Source organism: Diaporthe batatas (genome assembly GCF_019321695.1).
Source record: "Diaporthe batatas strain CRI 302-4 chromosome Unknown Contig00010, whole genome shotgun sequence".
Taxonomy (NCBI): domain Eukaryota; kingdom Fungi; phylum Ascomycota; class Sordariomycetes; order Diaporthales; family Diaporthaceae; genus Diaporthe; species Diaporthe batatas.
In genome coordinates this window covers 685,550-697,691 of record NW_025408557.1, presented here as the reverse complement: position 1 = coordinate 697,691, position 12,142 = coordinate 685,550, and the positions used below count along the sequence as shown (strand labels likewise).

The window sequence follows — 12,142 nt, the reverse complement described above, 5'->3', positions numbered from 1 at the left end:
AGTGATGGGTGAGGTCGGCGCCCAGCCGTCGTTGCCGGAGGGGGGTGTGAGCTAGGGAGAGCTCCGATAAGATGGCGATAAGGACTCCCCACCTGCCGCTTTAGAGGGTATGTGGAGAATGACTGTGGGGCCGAAGCCGCTGTGGAAACCGTTTACACCAGGAGGAAAAGCAGGGGACCCTAGCTGCACGCCCCGAGTACCGAGGTACTTGTGGAGGAATCACTTACACCATAGGAATCATTCAATGTTGCCTTCTAGAGTTGCCATGTCATTCCTCCAAGATGCTTTTCCGCACTTCACAGAATCCCTTGAGACAGGTCTAGAGTGGATGTTCTGAAAGCCTCATTCTCTCCACATAACGATGTGATTCATGCACCAACAACGTCCCGAGGTCGTCGTGGAGTAAGGGGGCGCGAAGGAGCCATGCAGATGTGTACGAACTAGCCTGTGGTCTAAATCGCCAGACGACATACGGCTATCTTTGGCACCCACAAACCATCCTGCCGCGCCCTTGAACGTGCGACGGGATTAAGATCTCCTCTTTTATTAGTCTAAGGTGTGCATTCTGTTTACCAGAGTCTGAACCCCTTGGGTTACTAGCATTACGGTCCAGCACTAAGTGGAATATGCGATCTGCTTCCCCGTGACGCCTAAAAGCTACCTAGGTACCAAGGTAAAGACGCCAGAAGTTCGTTGAAGAAAGGTTCATGCCAGCGGAATCTCAACGTACGGGATCAATGCAGGAAGGGTCCTGGCCCGTTGACCGGGTAGAGTTCAGATCCAACCCACGGCTGAGCGCCCAAGGAAGTCTGGATGAGGTAGAGCCGGCTTCCGCACTGGATGAAAGCGCGTAGCTTATGGTGGTAGTCGAAAATGTGACCGGAATCAGCTCCCCAAAAGGCTAAGCTTGTCGCAATGGGGATTCCCGTCGGGAATTTGATGCGTCCGACCATGTGCCATTCGTCAGGCGTCGTCGCGGCTCGTATGAAGTGGAAGACACCGCCCTCTGCGGATGGCACTAGTAGGTCTAACTGGTATTTTCTTGCACCAAAACCGGTTTTCCTAGGCGCGAGAAGAACTGGATTGCCGGTGACCTCGCCTGGGTGTTGAATTCTGATGGATTTTGGATCCCTCCAAGTTGCCTTAATCGGCCATGATGATGGCTTTTCGAATAGCCCGTCAATGCTGTACAGTCTTGATCGGGCGATGCAGACTGCCACTATGTGCGTGGTATATTCATCGTGATAGAATTTGCTTGCTGGCTTTGTGGCAGTTACCGAAGCAACGGAGACGGCAGACACGATGCCCAAGGGCGTAGCCTGTTGGTTTGATGGCTCCCAGATTGGTGTGTCTTTAAAATAGTCATAAACCGTGGAACCAAAGGTCGAAGTGTACAGAATGCCGCCAGCCGGGCATGGAACCACCACGCAGAAGTTTTTCCTTCCAAGGCTGTCTGCGACGCTAGCCACAGCCGGTGTTCCGCTGACCGTGGAGCCTGCAAATGGAGGGCGTGGGTCAACAGCGAAGGTAGAGCCTAAGGCCTTGGAGCGGGAGAAGGCGTGCAGCTTTCCCGTCGCGACACAATACACGTTCAACTCGCCCCCCGCTCTGTCATCTTCCTGGTGCAACGCCAGGCCAGTCACATTCGAAGCGTCCAGTCTCTCTGCGGTTAGGGCAAAAGGCCGGGGCTCGGACCACGGCTTCGAGGGGTGGTCTTGCACCCTCTTGAAATAGACGAGCCCGTCGGGAGTGGCTGCGACGACCTCCTCAGACGGGGTCATGGCGAACTGTCCTATGCGAGGATACTGCGGACGCCAGTCGCTCACGCTGAGGCTCGTGACCAGTAGCGGGCCCGAGGAGGTCGCGGGGGCCATGGGGAGGCGCGCGTCGTTGGGGCTGGCGCTGTCGGTCTCAGATGAACGAGGGGTGTTAATCGCCCTAGTTGTTGACGTCGCTGTCGACACTCGTGAGAGAGATTGACCTCCGGCACTTGGGCGGACGATTTGTTGTGAGAACAAATCCCTGAAAGTACCGGTAGCTTGAGAGTTTGGCATGGTGGAGATCTGTGAGCTTTTGGCCTCCTGAAGTCTTGTCTTCCAAGGGTTTGGTTGTAGATAAATGAGATGGTCGAAAAAAAAAAGCGGCGGTTGAAATAGTGGTGGGTCGAGTGCAAACGCGTCTCAGGCACCCCCCCCCTTTGGTTACCTAGGTAAATTCGCATGCTCGTACCTAGGCACGTACCGCCCAGACAGCAATCAGCGCATGCTTGGGCGATGTCTCCGGACAAGACAAGTCTACTATTCAACAAAGGCTTTCTAAGTTGAGAGCAAACAATAGTATCAATTCATTGTATTCATCGTGACATATAGGTTGTCCAATTAGAATCTAAACTTCTTAGTCTTTCACACTGCATGCCTTGTATCCACACCTCTGCCAGGCCATAAGGCTGCCCGACTGAATTCAATCCATCACCGCTCTTGTGGCCGTAACCTTTGCTAGCGGGCAAGGAGCCATCGAAATACTCAACGAGCACAATCTCCATACCTTCCATCATCAGACAGCGAGCATCGATCTTAACTCGTACTGCCAAACATATGAAGTCGTAGAAGTGATCAATCATGAAACGGTCCAGGCCCAAGGATTGCTTCCAATCGAGATCTGGCCCATGTGGTAGCGGTTTCGGGGGCCTTGATGAAGTAGAGCTTGCCCTTACACTGCATAAAAGCGTGGAGGGAGGACCCGGGAGGAAGGTGGTCACCGCCCAGCTGCGCCGGGCCCAGACGCGCACAGGCGAGGCTCGACACGAGCGGGAAGCCGATTGGAAAGCCGATACGACCGACCATGTGCCACTCCCGACGTGTACTCTCGGTCCGCATGAAACGAAAGATGCCGCCCTTCGCGGAAGGGACAAGCAGGTCGAGCTGGTGTCGTCCTTGCTCGTTCTCATCGCTTAGGAGCACCGGGTTGCCGATCACCCGGCCTGGATGCTGGATGGGGATGTCCTGATGGCCAAATTTCTTGGTTTCCCACTCCACGGGGTTAAATATTCCCTCGAAGCTGTGTAAGCGACCCCGGTTGATGCAGACTGCGACTACTTCGGTGGGCGGATCATCGGCCAAGCGTGGCGTCTTGTATACACGTGAGACGGTAATGGCGACTGCAGAGATCTCGGTCAGGTGTTCAGCAAACACCGAGGCATGCGTCCAGTATTGGTGTGGGGGCTCGGAAATGTTGTAGGTTCCTTTGCTGGGGGCTGTGGTATCGGTGTAAAGCAAGCCACCAAGACTGCGTGGCACGACAAGGCACCATCGAAGTGTGCGATCAGAATCAACGCCCCCGATTTGTTCCGAGAGTGTAGCAGCCGCTGGAATGCCCTTGATCTTGAATTCGTCAAAAGCAGGACAGTGATCAACAACAAAGCCTGTGCTCAGGTCCCCGGGACGGTAGAAGGCGTATAATTGGCCCTTTGCGACACAGTACACGCGCAGAGTTTTGTCCATGTCCTCGTGGACCGCCAGCCCGGTTACAGTCGTAGCGTTTAGCTCGGCTTCTCTCCGCGGAAATCGCTGAAGCTGGGACCACGGTTTCCAAGGATGGTAATGCATCCGACGGAAAAAGAAAAGCCCGTCAGATCCAGTCACAATGACCTCCTTAGGACCATATCGAGTCATGGCAACCTTCCCTATGGGAGGATACGGGGGCAGCATGGTGTCCGTTGTGTTCAAGATGCTGGCCGGAAGCGGGTGAGTCACGGTAGTATGGGGCGGATTTAACGGAGGCACCCGCTGATATATTTCACGCTCATGGCTGTTGTTGATTGTCGTGGACCTGGCGGGACTCTCATTCATGATAGTCTCGGCTTCCGCTTGCCCTTCTTTCTCCAGAGGAGGCGCGCAGGAATGACTATTCTGAGATAGGTCTGGTGCCATGGCCAGGAAGGACGGATCAGGGGAGGGATTAGGGTGCTCCTCAAGAGCTCTGTCACGGGAGCAGAGCTGGAAAAATGCGTCGTCTTCTTGTTGTGAAGACACGCAAAGTAGAACACGGAAGAGATGTTCTGTGCGAGACAAGAAATGAAGATGTACCGGTGTTCAGAAAAGTTGTGCCGAAGGTAGTTGTATGCGGCGAAGTGCCCTGGCGTCAAGCCGATCAAAGACCATACTAGTAGAGCGATCTGAAGCCATCTGAATGAGTGGAAAGAACGACCGTGTATGATGGTATTCGCACATCTTGGCCCAGTTCCGGCGTGTGCGCTCCCCGCTCATGGACGACCGATATCTGGAGTGTCCGTCGTTTTGGCCGCGCCTGCCCATCACGCATTTTCCAAGGGCCTATCCGGCGCCATGTTTACTCGCGCCATTTCAAGTATTTTCCGACTCAATCATCTATCATCTATCCCCTTGACAAGGACATAGGTTCAGGTGAGCAACATCCTCAAAGTACCTAGGTAAGTCGTAGTCCAAATGTTCATAGGAGATGGTGGTATTATGTAGGGTCCTCACTGCGGCTGAGCTAGATTATGGTAGTAGTGAAGGATTTCTAGATCCCGGTTTCTGTAAGCGCTGAACGGCCTACGCCACGGCCTGCGTAACATTGAGGTTCAGCTATACCCCCACGCGCCCAGGCGCCTTGCGGGACCTCGGGACCAGGCAGCCACATTCTTATATGCCAGTGGTGTCAGCTTGGGGTTTCAGCAGTGGTCAAGTAGTCGCAAAAATTTCATCCAAAATCTTGCTTGTTCTTTTGATCTTTACACATCCAGGCCTGGCAGAATGGGTTCCAAATCGCCGGCATCCACCACGAGCATGGTGCAATACATGTCCCTCGACGAGCCGGCCTCGCAAACAAGCCGGAGCCGTTGCTCGTCCTTCTGGTGGTGGCAGGAACTGGTCAGTGTTATAGCCAGCTTCGGCTGCATCGTCGCCGTCATTGTCATCCTGAGGATGGTTCAGGACAAACCAACCGATCAGTGGACCTTCTTCGTAAGCCCTCAAGCTCCTTCCCGCATGCCCCATCTGGCTGGCGCTATTTTACAAGCTGTTCCGCCTAGACGCTTATTAGTACTGCGGATACCCTAAATTTCACGACTAACCCAAGCCACCAGATTAGTCTCAACGCTACCATCGCTGCCCTTATTACTGCAGCAAAGTCGACGGCGATGCTCTCGGTGGCGGCTTGTATAAGTCAGTGGAAATGGGCTTATTTCCTCTCCAAACGCAGGCGACTCGCCGATCTGGACATCATCGAGGAAGCATCTCGAGGGCCCCTTGGTTCTGTCCAGATGCTGACCACGGTGACTTGGGGCCTGGGAACCCTGGGCGCAGTCGTCACCATCGTGGCATTAGGCATCGACACCTTTGCGCAGCAGGTCATTAGCAATGAGCCCGTGACCAGGTGGACTGACGACGGGACGGCATCGTTTGGCCTTGCTCATAGCTACAACGGGAGTGCTCGAACACTGCTGGCCAACGCCCCGGGTGGTTCTGGGAATGATTGGGAACCTGATCGTTCGTCTGCCTTTTTCAAACTCTGCCCGTCCTCGATGTCGTCGTGATCACCTCAACTAACGTCTTTGCGCTTTGGTTTAGCTTATACCATCGATAGTTCCATGCAGGGAGCCGTTTTCAAGGCATTCTACGACCTGGAAACACCTGACTTGTTTAATTGCACGTCAAATTGCACCTGGGATCAATCCTACACGTCACTTGGCTTCAGCATGGCCTGCACCAACGTCACCCAGGACACATACAGCACGAGGAACTGCACCCACCACTCAAATGGCACTCACACTTGCGAGATGACTACTCCTGGTGGTGTTTCCTTCAGCACCGGCGAGGCTGATACTATGTGGTCAACGGTGTTGGTCATCCAGGCCGTAGCAAATGCTGTGTATTTTGGACTCAACAGTTTTTCCAACACCGGCCCAGTACCGCCAACCTTCATGCGATTTGCCGTCTTCCGGCAACCCGCTGACTACGTCATGAACGATGCGACGGTTGAAGAGACCCTGGAGTGTGACCTGAGCTTCGCTGCCTACACCTATTCCAACGTGACCTCGGTGGGGAACGACTTCAATTTCGGCAACGTGGAGACGACGCCGCTGGACAACGGGACCTTCGTGGCTTCTGGTAATTGGAATGAGGGCTCGCATATTGTCTTCAACACAAGCGGCCTTCCCGAATTCACCGTCTCGATATGGGACCTCGGCGCCCTGCTATACTTCTTCCCGTCCGACCACTTCAGCGGTAAGCTGGCTCTCGGCGAGACCCCTGCAGTCTACTCGGCCGGTATCACCCCGGGAGTCTGGAGCCCAGGGAGGAATATCTCGCAGGTTCTGGACAAGATGGCCGTTGGTATGACAAATCAGCTTCGTTCGACTTACAATGCAAACGCGCGGGGTCTCACTGCCAGCTCGGTGGTACTGGTCCGCGTGCAATGGCCGTGGTTGGCACTTCCCTTCGCCGTTGTCCTGGCGGCAGCAGTGCTTTTGCTGGCCGAGATGATGGAAAGCCGAAGAAGCCGGAACATTAGTCTTTGGAAGTCGTCGTCCACGGCCCTCCTTTACCATTCTGTCTCACCGACCCGAGACGTTATGAGCCCACATGTCCACAGCCCACGGCAGCTGGAGAAACTGGCAAAGAGCACGCGTGTGATACTTGGGGTTGACAGGCAAGCTCCTAGCGCCTACTCGAGCACTCTGTCGCCAATCGGCCCGATGTGAGGCACTCGGACGATACGAATAGATGGTCTGATATATCATGGAATCCGGCAGACATCAATCACATGTGTGCAACTTTTCGACGAACGAGATCAACTTGACACGAGACGACGGCCGGGCAAGGGCAGTGTTTTGACGGGTGGACTAAAGTGCTCGAGCAAGCCGAGTGATATTTTAGTCTCCCCGTCAAAAAGACTACAGTTATGCACCGTCAAGAGCTTTTGCCACTAAACAAGCTCCCGCGCGATGGCAGCTCCCGGCCCGATACATCGGCAAGGATCCACAAGGGCAGTGTTAGTTGCCCTTCCGGTCGGACGTTAGCATTTATTGCGTCCGAGCAACTCGCATCCAATCAAGCTGTCTGTGTAATCGAGAACCGGAAGATAAACACCCTCCTGGCTTTTCTTCAGGGCCCTAGCTGGGCTGGGAAATCCAGGAGAGACCCCGCGCCATCTGCCCCTCCCCGCGCATCACAACGCAGCCAACGCCTTCGGGCTGCCCGCGGGGCACGTTCGCTTGACGGCCGAGACAAAGAAGCCTTAGTGTCATCCCGTGACCATTACGAACGATTTTGTTCCACTATTTCGAAGCTTAGTATACTCTCAGCCGCAAGTGATCTGCACTTGACCGACTATTCAACAAGAACGGCCGCCCTTACCTAAAGTCCCCAATCCAATCCTAAGTATGGACTTGAGGTAGCCAAGACTGGCATGGGGAATTTACTAAAACTGTCGAACCTACGAGGAAAGGGATGCTAGATCTCTGTGGGAAAGGGCCCGAAACAAGGTTTACGAGATCCAATATGTGTGGTATGGAATACGAGCCAAGACAGGTTGATATGAAGAGGTCCTTTGTCTCACCTCGCTACCCACTTTGCCGTTGCATCCGAAGGAGGAAGCCTGGCCGACACCCAGACATGGTAAGCAGCCACCGGCGTATAGCCAGAGGTTTTGCTTCTGGATGAATGTTGAAGAGGTGCAGCTCAAGGATTCCATACTATATGTACTCTAGGTCTCTAGGCCTGTACGTGTTCCATATAATATCACGTCTGAACCCACTTTAGGAGCCGCATAACTCTGAAATGTCTTCTATATTTCCATGGATTCTCTTCTGCAAACCCTCCACACCCTGTCACACAAATAGCAACAACATGAAGCTTATCATAGTGACACACGTCGCGCTCGCGGCCTCACTGGCGGGCGCATTCGTCATTCCCCTGCCCGACCCACGGCCGCTCTGCCTCCTCCCATGCCCGTCCACCGCCATCTGCATCGCAGACCCAAGTCCTCGCTGTGTCATCCCAGGGAGGTAAGCAAGGAAGAACCCCATCTTGGTGATAGAAGCTATCACGATACAGTGGATTGCCGACTGACTTCTTTATCTGCCTCTTTTTGATAGCTTCTGTGGTGGTATTGCGGCTTTGCCGTGTCAGGGTAGGAATGAATATTGCGTCGACGACCCCAGGGACGACTGCGACCCTGGATACAATGGGTTTGACTGTGGCGGTGTGTGCATCAAGAAGCCGAGGGATGTTAGCCCCTGCGCCGCAGACTGACGAGTCCCTGTCAATATAATTGGAGTTGCTGCTCCAAGTGTCCAGATCAAGCCAGCAGTGTGGTGATGTGTATTGACCGAATTATCGCGTTATTCTCTATGAACATATTGGCTCTTCCGCATGTGATAAGTCAGTTCCCAGCCGTTGGCAAATTCTATATATGCCCGTTGAATCCTCAAGTCTACAGTCCAAAGACGAGGAAGAGGCTCAGGGACAGCCCTGCCACCACGTATACCATGCCATTACTTGCCGAGTCTCCGAAGATGCTCCTCCGGACTTTGAATCCTCTCGCACCGGAAGCTATAAAATAGTTAATATCATCGTAGTTCCGCAAGTCACCGTCACGAGTATGGAAGCAAAACTCACTCTGCCCGCTCGTAGCCCGCATCTGCTCGCTGCCTACCCCGGACGAGGCATCCCCGAACCCATACCACGCCGTGCCGAACCCAAGCTGCGACGGGTCCGGCTGCGTGGCGTTCGCGTACTGCGGGAACGCCGCCGTGCTGCCGAGGTTCTCGACGCGGCCCAGCAGCACCTCGACCTGGCGGAACGCCACGGCCGCCTGCCACGTCGGGACCATGTGGCCGGTGAGCTCGATGAGGGCCCAGGTGAGCCCGCGCTCGCTGTGCCAGGTGCCGAGGACGCCCTGGCCGCTGGACCCGGCGACGTCCGGGTTCGGGTGCCAGGGCGCGAAGAGGGGCTCGCGCGGCTCCGACTGGAAGCCCATCTGCCCGCCCCAGGTCATGTTCTGGATGGCGAGGAGCGTCCCGTTGGCGAGCAGGACCATGTCCATGGTCCCGTGGGCGATCTGCACGTTGCGCGTGCGGTCGATCACGTTGGGGATGGCGCGGTACGAGGACGGGTCGGAGCTGTCGCCGCCCGCGAAGACGGGCTGCTCCGCGCAGATGGCCCAGTCTACGTCGAGCGGGGCGTGGATTGCCTGCTTGACGTCGGTCCGGTTGAAGTAGACCTGCCGGCCTGGCGCTACGTATTGTTGGGAGGTCGGGAAGCCCAGGACATCGTCTGGCACCGGGAGGAGCTGGCCGACCTGGTCTGTTGGGCGTGTCAGCTTGATCGTTACTTGTCAGGTTGGCAAGGTTCTGAATGCTGTGACATGAGCTGTCCGCAACCTCCTCTGAGTGAGGCGTGTTAAGCGCAAGCGGGGGTTCACCCACAGATGTTGAAGCCCGGGTTGATGTCAAAGATGGCACTAAACGCGGTGTCGAAGACGTCACACCCATCGATGTAATCGGTGCAGTCCTGGTTGACTCCCGGCTGCTGGCAGACATCGGGTTGCTGGCCTGATGGTGGGAACGTTAGATACTTGTCAGTAAACTCGTCAAAACCACAATCCTTGGACGCTTTCGATATGCTGGCAGCAGTAGTGTCGTTGAATGGCATGACCTGCTCATTTCAGCTTTTATTAGCAGGTACATTCCTGAGTAGGCAGAAGGAAGCACGTAACTGAATGTCACGAGCCGCAGGCAAAACAACCCTTGGGAAGCTGACACCGAGGTGTTCGAGAACTCACATTTCGCCAGTAGTCTACAAAGTAATTCGTTGGCGCAATGCCTGCAGGCCCGCCAGATATGACTGGGTCGTAGATCAGCATGCCATTGACATTGAAGTAAGTCGTGTCATTCGCGTCAAGCATATTGCTGCTAATAAAGGGGCAGTATGCGCCGGCATAGCTATATAACGATCAGTACATGTCAGACAGTGCTCAATGACTCCCCTCAAAAGCAATTCAGGGGAAGTGAGGAAATTGCAGGCTTGCACACTTACGATTCGCCAGTAACGTATATCTTGTAGCCCTGCAGGCCGAATGCATCCACGAAGTTGCGCCAGAAGCCCATGAACTGGAGGGCAACATCGTCTTCATTCTGAGCCGTCACTGTTCCGGTTGAGAAGCCAGTGCCGATGGGCTGCTCGACCCACACGACATTGGTGAGCTGGTGCCACGACCACGGGTTGGCATTGGGTTTGAAGGTGCCGGTCTGCCATTGAAAAGGACCGTTCTCCTGAATCAGGCCGCTCAGGGAAGAGCAGCCAGGACCTCCGTTAAGCCAGATGATGATCTCCTTAGGCTGCTCTGCCGCCGCGGTGGGGAAGAACCAGAAGAACATTTGCCCGTCGGTGCTGTTCCCTACATTGCCGACAGGCAGGGTGCCGGCGTAGCTCTCACCGACGTCGAAGTCGACATCAGGAATCCCGGCACCGTCGACGACGAACTCTGTATGCGCTGTCAGCGGTTGATCTGATGATCCGGGTCGGCGGATGCCTGGAACCTGGCGGTGCTACTCACTCGTGGTGTTGGCGTTCAGGAAAGGCGACGTGGGGGTTTGCCGTCTCACAACAGGCGGTACTTCGGTGGACCGCTCTTGACTCTGCGGCCTATACCTCAGAAGGGGATTGAAGGCTTCGAAGGCGGTCGCGGCTAGTGTGGGGCGGAGGAGACAAGCCGCGATGGCAGAGCCAAGCTTCATCTTGGCGGTGCTCTTTCGGGCCAAGTAGCGGAAGTGAGATATGAATGTCTCCACACGCCCTCAGTACCTGGTGCCTGTAGCAGGATGTCGTTTCCTGAAGCTCGTGAATGCCAGTCCTTAAGTTGTTTGCTTGTTTGGCTGATGAATACCAATCCAGCCGGACAATGTTGCTCGCAGGTTGAGCGGGCGACAGACTTAAATTCCAGAAAACCCGCCACGTCCTGATACAGTTCACGTAATGGAATTATTGACAGGGGGGCGGGCGCAGGTTGAGAACAAATAACAAGAGACGAACCCAAACCTCTGGGACAAGGGAACCATCACATCCCGTGGTGCTTCCGAGCCCTCCGCATGAAACGACGTGCCGGCAGGGATCTGTGGTGGGCGGCGGCGGCATCTTCTCCTCACGTCACCGACAGGTCGCCGCTGTTTTTGCCAAGCGAGGGTTGCAGATCCCATATCCAACTGCATAGGGTGGCTTGGTTGGGTGCGTTAGATCGACCTCAAGTTACTCAACGAATTTGCACTTTATCGACCAACGCACAGCTTGGCCGAAGACGGGAGGTGATTGGGAGTCGTGACGCAGCTGAGGAGGTCAGGTCCCTCGCCCACTTGAGCGCATTGCGTATTGATCCTCCATGCCCCCGCTAATGATATTTAGGTTGGGGTATAATTTGGCTGCTGGGCATGTTGCGAGCTTCTGTGGGCAGGAAGATGCCGTCTAGACCTGGGAAGTTACAGTTGAGCTTGGGACAGTGACGCATCAACTTTCAGAGTTGCTTCGGCGGCAAGTTGGGCAGGTTGGATGATTGACTCACGCTAGGGGAGCCCGTGCGAGCTTATTTAAATAGTACATATGTACAGTGCAGCACTTGATGAGTGAGGTGAGGGGGAGACACCCCAATTTCTTCTTCACCATGGCAAGAGATCCCTCGGGCAAACTTGCCATCGCAACATCAAGATTTCATTTGCCTGTCACAAAGTCTTGTTGCCCTGCCCACCGGCTACAAAAACTTCTATTCTTAACAGTACAGCACTTGAGGCCATTCGGACAACAACTTGGACTTAGCCTACGGTTATTAACAACAAATTAGAGCAGAATTCTTTACACTTTGCATCACTTAACTTTACTATTAATAGCTGTTTATATATCTACTACAACTAGATTCAGACAGTAATTAAAACAGATGCTTTATAGTATTGTTATTAGGTTTAATAAGCTAACCGAGGTACTTTAGAAGCTAGTAAGGCTGGTGTAATAGCAATGCAGGGAGGAGACCAAAGGTGAGGGGAGCATTATCTATCGAAGCCTACGGAAGCTTCTGCCCGGCTACAAAATCAACACTATGTCCACTATGACTGTGATGGTATTGTAGAACACAG

The 12,142-nt window shown here is 54.4% G+C and overlaps 5 protein-coding genes across 5 annotated transcripts; 2 read left to right on the top strand and 3 right to left on the bottom strand.

The window, feature by feature from the left end:
- Positions 1-734: 734 nt before the first annotated feature.
- On the bottom strand, positions 735-2,054 carry KVR01_008678 (uncharacterized protein; the record flags this gene model as incomplete). Its single annotated transcript, XM_044784263.1, has 1 exon — positions 735-2,054. One exon carries the CDS (start codon positions 2,052-2,054, stop codon positions 735-737), a length of 1,320 nt encoding a protein of 439 aa, XP_044642445.1.
- A 558-nt stretch (positions 2,055-2,612) lies between these two features.
- KVR01_008551 (uncharacterized protein) lies at positions 2,613-4,342 on the bottom strand (the record flags this gene model as incomplete). The annotated part of the gene is made up of 1 exon (XM_044782514.1): positions 2,613-4,342. The coding sequence occupies exon 1, from the start codon at positions 3,927-3,929 to the stop codon at positions 2,613-2,615; it is 1,317 nt and encodes a 438-aa protein (XP_044642318.1). The 5' UTR covers positions 3,930-4,342.
- Positions 4,343-4,772: 430 nt separating this feature from the next.
- On the top strand, positions 4,773-6,721 carry KVR01_008569 (uncharacterized protein; the record flags this gene model as incomplete). The annotated part of the gene is made up of 3 exons (XM_044783995.1): positions 4,773-4,982; positions 5,105-5,507; positions 5,589-6,721. 3 exons carry the CDS (start codon positions 4,773-4,775, stop codon positions 6,719-6,721), a joined length of 1,746 nt encoding a protein of 581 aa, XP_044642336.1.
- A 1,147-nt stretch (positions 6,722-7,868) lies between these two features.
- Positions 7,869-8,273, top strand: KVR01_008674 (uncharacterized protein; the record flags this gene model as incomplete). Its single annotated transcript, XM_044792519.1, has 2 exons — positions 7,869-8,026; positions 8,117-8,273. 2 exons carry the CDS (start codon positions 7,869-7,871, stop codon positions 8,271-8,273), a joined length of 315 nt encoding a protein of 104 aa, XP_044642441.1.
- A 181-nt stretch (positions 8,274-8,454) lies between these two features.
- KVR01_008570 (uncharacterized protein) lies at positions 8,455-10,912 on the bottom strand (the record flags this gene model as incomplete). Its single annotated transcript, XM_044789358.1, has 6 exons — positions 10,579-10,912; positions 10,059-10,506; positions 9,805-9,964; positions 9,449-9,677; positions 8,640-9,326; positions 8,455-8,573 (listed from the first exon to the last, which is right to left on the bottom strand). Exons 1-6 carry the CDS (start codon positions 10,757-10,759, stop codon positions 8,455-8,457), a joined length of 1,824 nt encoding a protein of 607 aa, XP_044642337.1. The 5' UTR covers positions 10,760-10,912.
- Between the last annotated feature and the right edge of the window lie 1,230 nt (positions 10,913-12,142).